The 15,337-nt window shown below is 46.0% G+C and overlaps 1 protein-coding gene across 1 annotated transcript in view; it reads right to left on the minus strand.

The window, feature by feature from the left end:
- Positions 1–5,606: 5,606 nt before the first annotated feature.
- Positions 5,607–15,337, minus strand: part of LOC139789123 (mothers against decapentaplegic homolog 7-like) — a 31,197-nt gene continuing 21,466 nt past the window's right edge. Inside the window, 1 exon segment of the mRNA XM_071729655.1 lies at positions 5,607–6,255. Coding sequence (XP_071585756.1) covers positions 5,717–6,255 — 539 coding nt within the window. The 3' untranslated portion in view covers positions 5,607–5,716.

Here is a 15,337-nt window from a genome sequence, read left to right on the forward strand (position 1 = left end):
GAATCTGCTCACAACATGAGGCTCAAAAGGGCTCAGGTCCTCCTGGTTGAAGGAGCTCAGAAGCCCCTGGTGGTGCCTATGGACTGAGCTGTGGCTGGTTGAGTGGCTGGAGGAAGTAAGGAGACCCCTTCTTGTTCCAGCTCAAATGGGTGTGTGTTTACAGGAGAGAGACCAAGGGCTTCCCATCCTCCACAATAAATATCAGAGAATGGTTTGGAATTTCTTCCTAATGTCCATCCTCAATCTCCCCTCTTCAAGTTTTAAAACATTTCCCCTTGTCCTCTCCCTACACCCCTGTGTCCTCACCCAGCTTTCTTGTAGCCCCTTCAGATATTGGAAGGTGAGGTCACCTTGGAGTCTCCTCTTCTCCAGGCTGGAATATTAGCTTGATTTGAACCCTTGGGTAAAAGTGGATTTATGAATCCTTTTGAGCCTCACACCAAAGAATTTCCTCCTAATATCTCACCTCAATCTCCCCTCTTTAAGTTTAAAGCCATTCCCTCTCATCCCATCCCTCCGTGCCCTTGTCCAAAGTCCCTCCCCAGCTTTCCTGGAGCCCCTTCAGGCACTGGAAGGTGCTCTAAGGTCTCCCTGGAGCCTTCTCTTCTCCAGGCTGAACAATCCCAACTCTCTCAGCCTGGCTTCAGAGCTGCTCCAGCTCTCCCAGCATCTCCATGGCCTCCTCTGGACTCACTCCAACAGCTCCATGTCCTTGTAGCTTGCCCATGGCACCAGGCACAAGGGGAAAGGCAGGGCTGGGGACCTCAACATCTCCTTGCACAGGGTGTCTGAACCACTAAGCTAAAGTTCTGCTTCTGCTTGGTCCCGCTGTTCCTTGCTCCCTTATCTCCTAACAACTCAGAAAAGTGGCTACCAAATGACCACTGCCCCAGCCAGACACCAAAGCACAGCCTTGGGCTCCTTCAAGGAGGACAAGTCATGGCTCCAAGATAGCTGCAAATTTAGATCTTCTCCCTCCACCCAGCCTCTTGCATTTCTGGAAGTGGAACTGAATTCCACCACTCCCCCAGGATTTCCACCAGGATTTCTGATCTGATGACATTGTCACAAGGTTCAGGCACTATTGGGTGTGCAGCTGATGGCCAGATGGACATGTGACCATCAGAGACTCTTGGCTTTCAGAAACCAGACAGTTTAAAAAAAAAAACAAAACAACCCAAACAAAAAAGGATGGTCATATGCATCACCAAGGAGTACTTTGGCATTTTATGACACTTGTCTAATCAGCATGATGAAGAGGAACTGTCCTGGGGTTTTCCACCAGGAGCTGGTGACAGGAACCTTGGCTGGTAAACGTGACACAGTGGTGACTTCCTTGTGAACAACAAGAAGTCTACCCGAGTCTCTCAAGTGTTTTGGGTTTGGTTTCATTTCATCTTTAAGCAACCCCCCAAAAAATTACACAGTGACTCACTGGAGAGCCCAGGGGTGTCCCTCTGATTCCCTTGGGCAAACATGCAAAGCCTGAGCAGGGATGTCCTCCTGCCAAAGCCTGGTGACACACTGAGGTCACAAGGGACAGACCTCTCCTACCATGAACTGGGGGGTTGGTTGGACCCAATCCTGGCCTTGCTGTCATCCCCAGCAGAACACAGCTCATGTGTAGGCTACTTAGGGCAAGGTCTTTCTCTTCACAACACCCCAAAAGGCTCAGGACCTCATGTGAGTCCCTGTGGCTACAAATAAACAGCACAGGAGTAGATCCATCCTTGCTGTGAATGTGTCTTCTAATTGGTTGTCCCAGCCCACCTTCATCTCCTCCCTTAAGCCATCAGAGATCTATCCCCACCATGACATCTTGCCTACAACCATCAAGTTTAAACACCTGGAGACAAATCACCTGCTGTTCCCATCTCCTGGTGGCTTTCATTCATTCATTCAATCAGTCAGTCAGTCATCTTAAGCCAGTTCTTCACCACTTTGCCTCCAGAAGCTCTAGCAGACCAGGACACACATATAGAGCCAACTGAGCTACTGATTGCAGACTGAGTTAAGCTCCACTGGGCCAACTTGACACCAGTGAACACTGAGAGATAAGTACAATCAGCAGAAAGCAATTACTTTTCCAAGGACTCACTCTTTAAGTTGTGTGGAGATGCCAACCCATATCTACCACATCATCCTGCAGGAAAAAGGGTCCATTCACCAAGTGGGCTTGCACACAAACTGCAAAACAAGGGCCCACAGATGCCTTGGGAAACATCTGAGATACTAAACATCACCTGAATGAAACTGGGATGGTGGCTCTGCACCAGGGTTATGCATCATGTTCTCTTCTCCCAAAGAACAAATGATAAGACAAGAGGAACGGCCTCAAGTTGTGCCAGGGGAGGTTTGGATTGGAGCTTGGGAACAATTTCTCCCTGGAAAGGGAAGAAGTGCTGTTAAGTGTTCATTTAGGGGTACAGTATTTCCATCCTCTTGCTTTCAGCTCTCATGATTTGTAGCCTCTGTGTCTCACAAAGGAAATGCTGAGAAACAGCAAGGTGAAACAACTGGGTCATGTTTCATGGGCCAAAGAGCAGGGACAAGAACCCACATCTCCAGGCTTCAGGGCTTTAACCACCATGGGATGGTACCAACTCATGGAACAAGGTGAAAACATCAGCAAATACCTCTGGTGCACCTACATGGCTCTGATTGGTGTCCATCAAGAAGGAACCTGTCATCTCCTCCAGATAAAGACCCACCCCTAGGTGCCAGCACAACAGCTCCAACTTGGGGAGAAGTATGAGTACACCCAACATTCCCTGTCCTTTGGGTACCCCAGAGGAAAAGCCAACTTCTTTAACAGTTGTGTGACCAGTGTGACCATCAACCTGCTGGCTCCTAGACTTGGAGAGATCTTTCTAACCCAAGGCCTGCACAGTCCTGGAAACGAACACTACAAAAGCTTGGAGATGTCAACAGTCTTGAAAAAAGTCTCCTGCTTCCTTCTTCATCTACTGAGCCTTTCATGGGGTGTTGCCTGGGTAGTTGTCAAGGACACAGGTGAGAGGGGAACCTCCTTTAGGTTCTGATGTAAGCCACCAATGCCAGCTTGGCTGCTGGACCACGGAAAAAGTTTGATGTGATTTCCAAATATTCCAAGTCCGCTGGCACAGAATGGAAAAGAAATGAGCCAAATTGTAGTGGAGATGACACTGTCCCAACATCTGCCATTCCAGGTGTCTCCTAGTGCCTATCAAGCATGACAGGGTGGGTGAGTCCATCATGACCTCAGCCTTTGATTATGACTCCCACCAAGATTATTTTCCAAGCCTGGAAATTGAAACTGCCATGCAAAGATTGCAGGATCATGATCCAAATCCATTTGGAAGTTGGTGGGCTGCTGAGCTCCATGGCATGAATCCAACTGGAGGCAGAGTCCATGGAGAGCAAACCAAACATAGGATCTCAATAAATTCCTCTGGGCTGGGAACATCTCCAACAGGAAGGCACAGCCTTGAGCAAAGCTGGTCCAGATGCTCACCAAGTGTGATCTACTGCTATAGCCATCAACCACGTGAAGGACAGAAGAGGCTGGAAGTCATATTCCTGGCAAACAGATGTTTTGGTAAGGAGGGAGCTTCCAAGTCCATCTGAGCCTTCCACTTCTTCAAAGTCTTCAGTCTCCAGGACTCGGGTGGTGTCCACTCAAGGTTCCTCTCCACAAAAGCAGGAACCAGCTGTAGGATCCTTCTCCATGATGGGATATAGCAGAGTGATGAATGCCTAAAGGCAGAGTGAGAGAGGCAAAAGGAAAAATAACCTTTAATTCCAGAGGCATGAGAGATGAAGGGGGCAAGAAATAGGAAAACCCACTGAGGACTCTTTTTTTCCCCTCTTCTCCTCACATTTTCCTCCTCACCTGGTGGCACAGGCCACCTGTGGCCCAGAAAAGAGCAGAAACTTGGCCTCCCCTGATATTTCAGGGTCTGGGACAGTGCTGAATGGAACTTGGTGGTTCTTTCAAGTTGAAATTATGAGGTAAGAGGAATAACAAAAGTAGCCCCAGCAGATTTTGGACAGCAAGCCAGGCATCCCTCTGCAACCTGCCCAGATCCAACCAACCCCTCCAGACTTGGGCTCATTGGGTACATCCAAGGTGAGGAACCCAGAACCACACACACCAAATCAGCCTAGAGAACCCCAAAACTCAAGAGTGACTCAATCTTGATGCTACCCATGCCAAAGAGGTCCCAGAGGGGGATGGGGTAGATGTCCCCACCACCAGCCCCACAGTTTCCATTGAAGAGCAACATCTCTCCTGCCTGCCTCATCCCCACCACTGAAGAACCAACTCAGCACAGCCTGGGATCAAGTGTAGCTTTTTATTTTTTTTTAATGGAACATAAACTCCTTTAGAAAAGAACATTCATCTGGATGATAACACCCATAGAAAAAAAAAAACCCACCAATCTCGTGTTCTGTTTTTTGTTTGTTTGTTTTTTTGTTTTTCTTAATTTGGCATTTGTTATTTGCATTTATATTAAAGCAAAGTGCATCTTTTTTTTTTGTCATTTATACACATTGCACAATACATAAATAATGATGCTTATAAAACGTTTTTATATTTACAAGTAATAATATATTTATATATAACATAAAATACATTTTTTTCTTTAATAAATCTCAGGGTTTTGGTTTTTTTAAGGAGTCCTTTTCTGTGTGTGTTTTATTTCCAAAGCACTACGATGCTAAAGTTCCAATGAGAATGTTCTCTTGTTCATTTAAACCTTTTATATTTAGAAAAATAGTTCATGTTAAGGTCTAAACATGCTCATTGAGCTAAGAACAGTGTAAAAGGATCATACTCGTGTATGAATTCAAGAAGAAATGAAAAGCACAACTGCATTTCCAGATACGATGGTACCGGGATAACCTGATGGAAGCAAGTTACAACAGCCCAGCTATTGTGAACACTTTATTTTCTCTTTTCCCCTTGTTTTGCTTTGTTTCATTTGTTTTGTTGGTTTGTTGGGTGGGGGTTTTTTTGTTTGCTTGTTTGTTTTTCTTTAGGTTTCCTCTTCCATCACTTCACATCTCAGCCCCAACCACAACGCAGGGACCTGGCGCAAGGTTTTGCCACTCTTGTTCTCTTCATCCATGACCATCCAAAAAAAACCCAAAAACCCCCACAAAAATAAACACCCCTCCCCCCCAAAAAAAAGAAAAATTAACACAGGGACAAGACGTGAACCCAGCAATAATTAAAAAAAAAACAATTAAAAGGGTGTATAAAGACCAAGTTGGGAAGGTTCTGCACTCTGGCAAGAGTTGGTGGTGTGTAAAATTCAAAATCACAGGTATCTTGTTGTGTTAGCTGAGAGAAGGAGCTGTAGCATGGAGCATGTGGCTTGTGAATCCATTGCATAGGATAATCCTTTCCCAGGAGTGAAACAGCCATCGTACGTGATCCATCACCCACCACCACCACACCTTGCACCCTTCTGAGTTATTGGTCATTCACACTTTTTTTTAGAAAAAAAAATAGAGATTTCTTTAAAAATCAAAATACCCGAGGCGAAAAAAAAAAAATCATCTTTCCATAAGCTATTTCTCAAAAAGGGGGAAAAGAAAATGAAGCAAAACAAAAAAACAAACGAACGAAACAAAACAAACCCCCAAAAAAAGTTTGCATGAAAAGCAAGCACTCAGAAGGAAATAATAGCAGCAAAGTAGTATAAATTTCATGAGTCCACTCTGTCTCAAGTCAACGGTTATTAAAAATAACCTCCAACCAGCATGGGCAACTGCTGATGAACTGTCTGGTGTAGCACTGGCCCCAGCCTTTCACAAAGCTGATCTGAACGGTAAATCCGGTCCATGGCTGCTGCATGAACTCGTGGTCATTGGGTCTCTGCAAGCTGTACGCCTTCTCGTAGTCAAAAGCCTTGATGGAAAAACCTGGGAATACTTTGTGAACCAACAACATCCTGGAATCGGGGTTGTCCAGTGTGGCTGACTTGATGAAGATAGGGTAACTGCTGCGGTTGTACACCCACACGCCATCCACTTCCTTGGTGAGTTGGATCCCGTAGCCAATCTTGCTCCTGACCTTCTGCACCAGTTGGCTTTTGTTGTCTGAGTTGAGCTGTCCGAGGCAGAAACCATTCCCTTGAGGTAGATCATAGAAGATATCCAGGGAGGGCTCTTGGACAGAGTACAGCCGACCCACACGTGTCTTCTCTTCCCAGTATGCCACCACGCACCAGTGTGATCGATCCCCCGGCTCCTGAAGAACTTGTAAATCTACCAAAAAGGAACAAAAAAGAGATGTTGAGCACCATGGGGAGGAAGAGAACCCAAAAGCAACACGATGATGACAGGACCTTGCCAGCCCATGTCTTCGTGCTGCTCTCCATGCACACACCAACCCCCAGAGCACACCCACCCTTTTTCCAGAAGCCATGGGATAAAGCAACCATTAAAGCTAACTCAGATTTGGAGGACTCCAGTGTTGGATTTACAGCTCCTAGGTCACCAGGTCCACCTCCAGAAGTGGCTTGAGACCCACCAGCAGCACCCATGGTGCAGCCATCCCTTCCCCACACCACCACCAGGACCACTTTCAGTGCCAACAGGAGAGATGAGATGCTCCAGACAACTGCATCCAGCAAGACCAAACACCCTAAATTTCCAGCAATCATTTGATGGATCCACTTCCTTAAATATCTGCTCCACAGATACCCCCCAAAATTGAGATGCTGCTAAGAAAAGCACATTGAAGGTCACCCTATGGAGGGGACAAGAACTTGCTTGCTTTAGCTCATGGAGTTTTTCTCTGCAGGATAGAGATATTAGATGAAGCCCCAGCCCACAGGGTGAGGAGCAGAAATCTCACATTTGGAGCCAGATGATCTTTCAAGTCCCTTCCAACCCAAACCATTATCTGATTCCCAGAGAAGTTAACAAAACTACCCTAAAAAAAAAAACCTCCAAAAACCACAGAAATTCAATCCAGTAGCCTTTCCCTCAACTCCCTTTGCTGTAGCTACTTCGTGTGAACCATGTTACCAAGCAGGAGGAAAAAGCAAGGTGGGGGCAGAGGGGGGTGTGAAAAATGGGACAAAAAATCCCTTTATATGACAAGGCAGAGGGGTGTGAAAAATGGGACAAAAAATGCCTTTATCTGACAGGAGGATCCTTAGCAGCTCAGTGCTGCTCGGTGGGTAATTCCTTTGAGCTTCAGTAGACATGTTAAGACCTGGAATTATTCAGCTCAATAATTGTAGCTTAAAAAAAAGGAAATACTATCTTTAAAAAATCAAATCAAGATGTGAATGTGAGTTAGTGAGTGCTTCCAAAATTATTCCCCTGCACCATAGGATGGGTTCCCAGCTCCCCAAATCTCCCCCTCCATCACCTAAGAATCCCACAACCTTCCATTAAAATGCTGCCTGCTCTGGTTTTAATCTTTATTTTCTGTTATTAATAACCCTTTTTCCCCAGTGCAGGCATTTTTCTTCCCTCTCCCAGCCCTGCTTGGAGCCCTGTGCTTTTAAAAATAAATAAATAAATAAATTAAAAAAAAAAAAAAAAAAAAAAAAAAGGCAGCAGGCTCAGCCACACACTTTTCATTTCCTCATTTCCATGCCAGCAAGGAAAATATTTCTCTAGTTGCTGGAGGCAGCTACTAAAAATGGGTCTGACTCTATGCCTCAAAATAGGGACCCTTGCTCCTGGGTAAATCATAGAATCATAGAATCATAGGGGTTGGAAGGGACCTGGAAAGATCATCTAGTCCAACCCCCCCTGCCAGAGCAGGGCCCCCTAGAGTACATCGCCTAGGAACGTGTCCAGGCGGGTTTTGAATGTCTCCAGTGAAGGAGACTCCACAACCCCCCTGGGCAGCCTGTTCCAGGGCTCTGTCACCCTTACAGTAAAAAAATTTTTTCTGATATTCAACTTGAACCTCCTATGCTCCAATTTACACCCATTACCCCTTGTCCTATCACTGGTCACCATTGAGAAAAGCCTAACTCCATCTCCCTGACACTCACCCCTTACATATTTGAAAACATTGATGAGGTCACCTCTCAGTCTCCTTTTCTCCAAACTAAAGAGACCCAGCTCCCTCAGCCTTTCCTCATAAGGGAGATGTTCCACTCCCTTAATCATCTTAGTAGCTCTGCGCTGGACTCTTTCAAGCACTTCCCTGTCCTTCTTGAACTGAGGGGCCCAGAACTGGACACAATACTCCAGGTGCGGCCTCACCAATGCAGAATAGAGGGGGAGGAGAACCTCTCTTGACCTACTAACCACACCCTTTCTAATGCATCCCAGGATGCCATTGGCCTTCTTGGCCACAAGGGCACATTGCTGGCTCATGGTCATCTTCTTGTCTACCAGGACCCCCAGGTCTCTTTCACCTACACTGCTCTCCAGCAGGTCAGCCCCCAACCTATACTGGGACATCGTGTTGTTCTTCCCCATATGCAAAACTCTACACTTCCCCTTGTTGAATTTCATCATGTTTCTCCCTGCCCAACTCTCCAGCCTGTCTAAGTCTCTCTGAATGGCAGCACAGCCTTCTGGTGTGTCAGCCACTCCTCCCAGCTTAGTGTCATCAGCAAACTTGCTGAGGGTACATTCTATACCCTCATCCAAGTCGTTGATGAAGATATTGAACAACACCGGTCCCAGTACCGACCCCTGAGGGACTCCACTAATCACACACCTCCAACCAGATTCTGCCCCATTGACTACAACTCTCTGACTCCTTCCTTTCAACCAGTTCCTGATCCACCTCACTACCTGATCACCAAACCCATACTTGATCAACTTATCTACAAGGATGCTGTGAGAGACGGTGTCAAATGCTTTACTGAAATCAAGATAAACCACATCTACCGCTCTTCCATCATCTATCCACCTAGTAATTTCCTCATAGAAGGCTATGAGGTTAGTCAAACATGATTTACCCTTGATAAAACCATGCTGACTGCTCTTGATGACCCCCATGTCCTTGATATGCCTGGAGATAGTGACAAGAACAAGTTGTTCCATCACCTTTCCAGGGATGGAGGTGAGGCTGACCGGTCTATAGTTACCCGGGTCCTCCTTCTTGCCCTTCTTGTAGACTGGAGTGACATTTGCTATCCTCCAGTCCTCAGGCACCTCTCCTGTTACCCATGACTTATTGAAGATGATGGAGAGTGGCCTAGCAATGACCTCCGCCAGCTCCCTCAGCACCCTTGGATGCATTCCATCTGGACCCATCGACTTATGGATGTCCAGATTACTCAGAGATGGGGGCAGAGATGGGGGCCAAGCAGCAGGAGGATGGTCCCTGGGATGGCATCCATCAAGATGTCCTGGTTTATCCCCCCTCCCCCCACACTTTTTGGTGCCTTACAAGATTTTGTTGCATGTACATGGGGTTGCTCCCCCCCTAACCCAAATGGGGTGCCTCCCACCCAAAGGTGCAGATGGCAAGGCAAGAAACACCCTCAGGATGGGGTTTCCCTCCCTGCCTGGGAGACAGAAGAATTGGGGGGGGGGGTAGAAATTGCTGGGAGATGCTCCTGGATCCTAGGGGGATAATGCTCCTGGATGTTGGGAGGATGATGCCCCAGGATTCATGGGGGGAAAATGCTCCTGCATCCAGGGAGATGATGCTCCTGGGTCCAGAGGGGTGATGCTTCAGGATTTATGGGGCAAAGTGCTCCTAGATCCAGAGGGATGATTCTCCTGGATCCTGAGGGATTATGCCCCCAGACCCTTGGGGAGAAAATGCTCCTGGATTCAGGGGGAGAAATACTCCTGGATCCAGGGGATGATGCCTCAGAATCCATGGGGGGAAAGTACTCCTGGATCCAGAGGATGATGGCTCCTGCATTTGGGGAAATGATGCCTCAGGACCTATGAGGAGAAAATGCTCCTGGATCCAGTGGGATAACGCTCCAGGATCCATGGGGGGAAATATTCCTGGATCTGGGGGGAATGATGCTCTTGGGGTATAATCTCCCAGGATCCATGAGGGAAAAATGCTCCAGGGGGAGAAATGCTCCTGGATTCAGGGGGATGATGTTCCTGGATCCATCCCTATCTCAAACACCCATGGCACCCCCTCCTCTACACACTCCCCATCACGACCTGCCAGAAATGCCCAAAATCTCTTGGGTTTTGCCTTTTACAGCAGTTGAGAGAATTCTGAAGCAAAACTGAACCCCCACCAAAATTCCTACAGGTTTGAATTAACACACAAAAAAGCATCCCTTTCAGAAGGAGATGGGGGGAGGGAAAAGAGAAGACTTTTTCACATATTTGTGCTTAAAAATTCACAAGCAGCTCATTGCTGCTTCCAAAGCAGAGTTTAATTGTCAGCACATTTGGGAAAAAAAACCCAAACTTAAAATAAAATTTAAAAAAACCCAAAACTGCCTTGGCTATGAATGAACAGACCTTTATGGAGGGCTGGAAGTTCATGAATTAATCCCACTAGGTTTTTCAATGACATGGGGTGACCAGATCTCAAGAACAAGTCTTAGGTAAACCAGAATTTTTTTTTGTTTGTTTTTTTTTTTTAAGGAGCCAATGCCAGCGAACAGTCTAAATATGCCAGAGCCTCTTCCTCTTGTGGGCTTTGGCTGTTGACTGCCTGTCTAGTCAAAAAGCCATGAGAATCTGAGACTTGAGCTGGGATAAACAGGAGCAAGACTCCCAGCACAGTTGTTGGGACCCTGGGGGAGCCTCCCAGCTCCCACTCACCCTCCCTGCTTCAGGAAAAAGGGGTGGGAATAGCTGGTGGCATCACTCGGGTAGGAGAGGAGGAAAAGATGACACAGAGATGCTTCCTACAGTGATGGTGATTTGGGTTGGGCTTTTTTTTTTCTTTTAGGTGGCTGGGGAAATGAAGCCAATGGGTGGATGGAGTCCCCCCAAAAATGGGTTCATCCAGACCCACCATCCAACTCCCACCTCTGCCTGCTGCTAACAACACCCCCCAAAAAAAACCCCAAAAAACAAATCCCCAGAAAATTGCAGCCACGATCCTTCCTCATGTCCCAACAGTTAAGAAATGCTTTGGGATCCCTGTTTTTTGAGTTAAAAGGATCATTTTTATGAGCTCTTCAGAGCAAACACATCTCTCTCTAAATGTCTGGAAGCTTCCCAGTAAATGGAGAGCGATCCCATATTCCAGCAAACCATGATAATGTTTAATGCCCTAAACATCCAAGCTATTATTTCATTATTAAGCATCCTCTGTTTGCTGCTATTGGTGGTCTATTCTTTTTTTTATTCTTTTTTTTTTTTCCCCATAGTTTGGATTAGAGCCTGCCTAGGGGCTCCGTCGGGCTCCCCCCCAGCTCATTGTCCAAGCTTATTGGGGAGAAAAAAAAAATATATCTTAAAATACCCATAAATCACTGAAAATGAAGCGAGCTGGCCACAGGAATTTAAAGAATTGGTCATACTGATAATTTATAGTTGGGTCTACACAGAACGTCCATCCAAAGCAGAGCACATTTCTGCATGAAAAAGAGAAATGAAGGCAATAGTTGACACCCCAATGTCTCTGAAGTACCATTTTTGGGAAGGTTGGTGATGAAGATGACGGTGCCCCAGCACAACCCCATTATTCAACATCACATTCCCAAAAAAAAACCCTGACTTTTCTCCACTTTTTCCCCCCCCTACACTTTCCTGAAATGGCTGCCTTAACTTTTACCAGTACATCTCTTGAAGACAGTGTCCTCCCCAAAAGCATCATCCCAGCTACTTCCCAACACAGAGTGAGAAGCTGGGAGGTTTCCCACCATCTGTCTTGACCCTAAAGAACATCAAGTCCTATCCAAAATCATTCAGTAATAGTCCAGAGCCAGGGTTTTTCTAGCTTGGGATGTGCACATGTTGCTTGGGGCATCAATCTGCTCCAGGGAGGGATGTTAAAGAAAATACAAAAATCCTGGAGGATGAGACACCAGAGCAATAACCCTAAAATATAAAATAACCCTAAAAAAATCAACAACTTCTAAAAATGAGGAGGTCCACATGGAGGTGTGTATGAGAAAGTCACACCAGAAAACACCCAAATTTATCCATACCAGGCAGGAGGACTCACATCTCACAGCTCCTGGAAGTGGCAGGAAATCTCTGGTGGGGCTTTTTGAGACACATGAACACTTTTAAGATGATGAAACCATGGCACCTGTACATCTGGTCTAGTGGGAGGTGTTCCTGTGCAAGGCAGGGGGGTTGGAACTGAATGATCTTTAAGGTCCCTTCCAACTCAAACCAATCTTGCATTCTGTACTTTTTCTTTCTGAGCTGCTCCAGCAGTTTTAGGAAGAAAAAGTTCTTTTTTTTTCTTTTCATTAAGGAAGAACTGAAACATTTCAGCAAAAACAAATTTAAAACACAAAAATAATAATAAAAACAAACCCAAAATCAATGCAATTCCTGGCTGCCTTTTGGATCTCAGCCTTGTCCCAGTGCCAAGTTCATGAATGTGGAGGGGAGGTAGGCTGGAGATCTTTTGTTTGGCTTTGTTTTGTTTTGACATAGCTGAAGGTTTTCCTGTAATCAAGCAGCCTGGAAAGAAAACAGCAAGTTTAGCACCTGCTGAGATATTCCACCCCCTGAGACTACTCCCATCTTGGTCATGTCAAGAGGTTTTTTCAATTGTCACCCTAAAACTGCTGACCCAAACCTCCCCCTTTTCACAGAATGACCAAATGGTTTGGGTTGGAAGGGATCTTATGAGGCCATCTTATCCAACCTCCCTTACAATGAGCAAGACCATCTTTGACTAGATCAGGTGGCTCAGGTTTTCTGGTGCCTTCATCTGGGACATGTGCAGAGGTGACACTGCACACATGACCAATAACCCCCCACAAATGGATAAAGACAGGGGAGAAATTACTGCAGACGTCCAGCAAGAAATCACAGCACCAGAAGATAGGTCTTATGGACCTTTCCTCAAGGGAACATGCTCCTGGAGCATCCTGGAACATCTGGAGAAGCAAGGAGACCCAGAGAGGTGGGGAGATCCATGCTTCACATCCCAGGAGAAAGCTTTCTGCTGGAAAACCAGCAATGTGGACACTGCCAACTGCCAATCAGCAGATGACCCCGTGGTCCTTCCTCCTTTATCTGGCAGCTCACACCGAGGGCATCTGTGCTTCAAAAAAAAAAAAAAAGAGCTGGCCTGGTGTCAGCACAATGTGTGGTCTGGCTGGGGCCAAGGTTGAGTGTGTCTCACACTTGGTAATCTCACTTGGCTGACCTTAAATGTCATTTGTGAGCTCCTGTTCCAGTTTTGCCCCTTGTGTTACTGACAAGTGGATTTTTTTGTAGGATCACTGGAACTCCTACTCCAGAAGTGAAAAGGTGAGAAGAGCACCAAACATGATGTGCAACCACGCAGCACATGAAAGGAAATTTTAAAAAGGGCACCAAAAAGGGAAATTTTGCTTCCTTTCCAGTCTCTCAGTAATTTACAGGCTACTTGGGCAGGGGAACACACACTCAAACCAAACCAAACCAAAAAAAAAAACCCAAACCCAAGAGAAAAATCTTTCAAAGCCAAATTTCCAGGTATGGTTTACAAAAGCAAAGGGAAAAAAACCATCCAAATAAAGGATAGATCCTGCTGCACAAAAAGGGTCTTTGTGCCTTTAACGGAGTTTGTGGGCAGCCTGGAGACACCACCCATGGCAATATTTGCCCCCAAACCTTTTATATCTCCTTGCACACCAGGGCTAAACAGATTCAGCTTCCTCCCCTCCTCCCTGCTTTTGATGGCCAGGATGATGTCTGAAAGGCTAATTTAGCTCCTGTTGTTTGCAGAGAAAATAAACCCTCACCTACTGCAGAGGGATGCCCCCACCCATGGTGGCCCACGGGGTTCCTCCACCACGAGTCCCCAAAAGAGCCAGGACAGTCAGTCACATCAACAACTACTTAGGGAGTCCTTAATCTCTGGATTATTGACATGATAGACCATAACATCTCTTTAGAAGCCATTAGAGCCCATTGTGTCAGCAGGTACTTATGGAGTCCTTAATCCATGGATTGACAGGCTAGACCATAAATTTGTGTCTATGTCTAATTAGGCAGCTCTTATTACTCAACATGTACAGTAGACACACAGGATAAAAAGAGCCTTAAGATGACTTCTTTAATTTATTAACAAGTCGTTCACCCAGTCACTTAAATGACTCCTTGCTCTTAGCAGAAGTCAATCTTGCAGGAAAAGAAATGGCCAGCTGACTTCCCCCACCCCAAGCCTCCAAGACTTCAGTTTTCCACGGTTTTCTACAGGCTGGTATCCAGAACTGGAGATGTTACCAAGAGGTTGGAAACCTTGGGAGTCTGATGGGGACACAGAGGATCAAGTTCAGCAGAAACCAGGAGTGAGATTTCCTGATATTTGTAACCAGGCCTTTGGTTCAGAGTCATGTTAGTGGCAACCTATGAGCTTGGGAGTACTCTGCTCAGTCCCATGGTGATCCAACCAAGAACTTCCATCACCATCACCATGGCTGGGAAACCCTCTTGGGAAATCAGGACAAAAACGAGGTGGGTAGAGATGACATCCCTTAAATGTTCCCATCCCAACCTGGTGGCATCTTGAGTCAACCTTCTCCCAAACTGGAACCCAGCCAATTAACCTTTTGAGGGTTAATTCAGGGATGGGACCTAAAAGCAAGAAAACAAACACAGAAAGGGTCCCTGCAAGCAAGTGGTGGCAGACCTACAAACCTTCAAGAGTGGGTAGGAATAGGGTAAATGCCAAGGTTGGCCCAGGAGAAATGTCCAAGCTTGAAAAATATAGGTTGATCAATATAGAAGTGTGAAAGAAGGCCATGTCCTTGATGTCCCTTGCACCAAAAGAACAGCAAAGAGAAGGGAAGAGGGCAGGCGACAGCAAAGAAAGAACCAAACTGAAACTCTTAAGTTCACAGAGTCCACCGAAGCCCAGAAATTTGATTCATAAACATCCTCTTAGTCACTGCTACTGTCCAATGAGGGTGATTAATCAATTACCACAGCTTAAAAACAACCCGAGAAGAACCATTTTGTGTGCCCATCTTCATTTTGAAAAAAGCCAAGCAAGCCAGGCTGTGAGGAGGGAAAAAAAAATAAAGAAATAATAATAATACTATGCAGGCACACACGAAAAATGCCTGTCTGGCTGTCTCCAGTGGTTAGAGAGCAGCCAGCTGACTCCAGCTTCCTCTGTACCAGGCTTGGGGCCTCATCAGCCATGCAAATTATAGAGTACTGTGCTGTCTGAAGGCCGAATTTCGACTCGGCTCAGAGAAAAGCCTTAGAGGAAGGGTGGGGATAAAGAAGGCAGCCAAATCCATTCATAATATTTACAGTT

Source organism: Heliangelus exortis, chromosome W (assembly GCF_036169615.1).
Source record: "Heliangelus exortis chromosome W, bHelExo1.hap1, whole genome shotgun sequence".
Lineage (NCBI taxonomy): Eukaryota > Metazoa > Chordata > Aves > Apodiformes > Trochilidae > Heliangelus > Heliangelus exortis.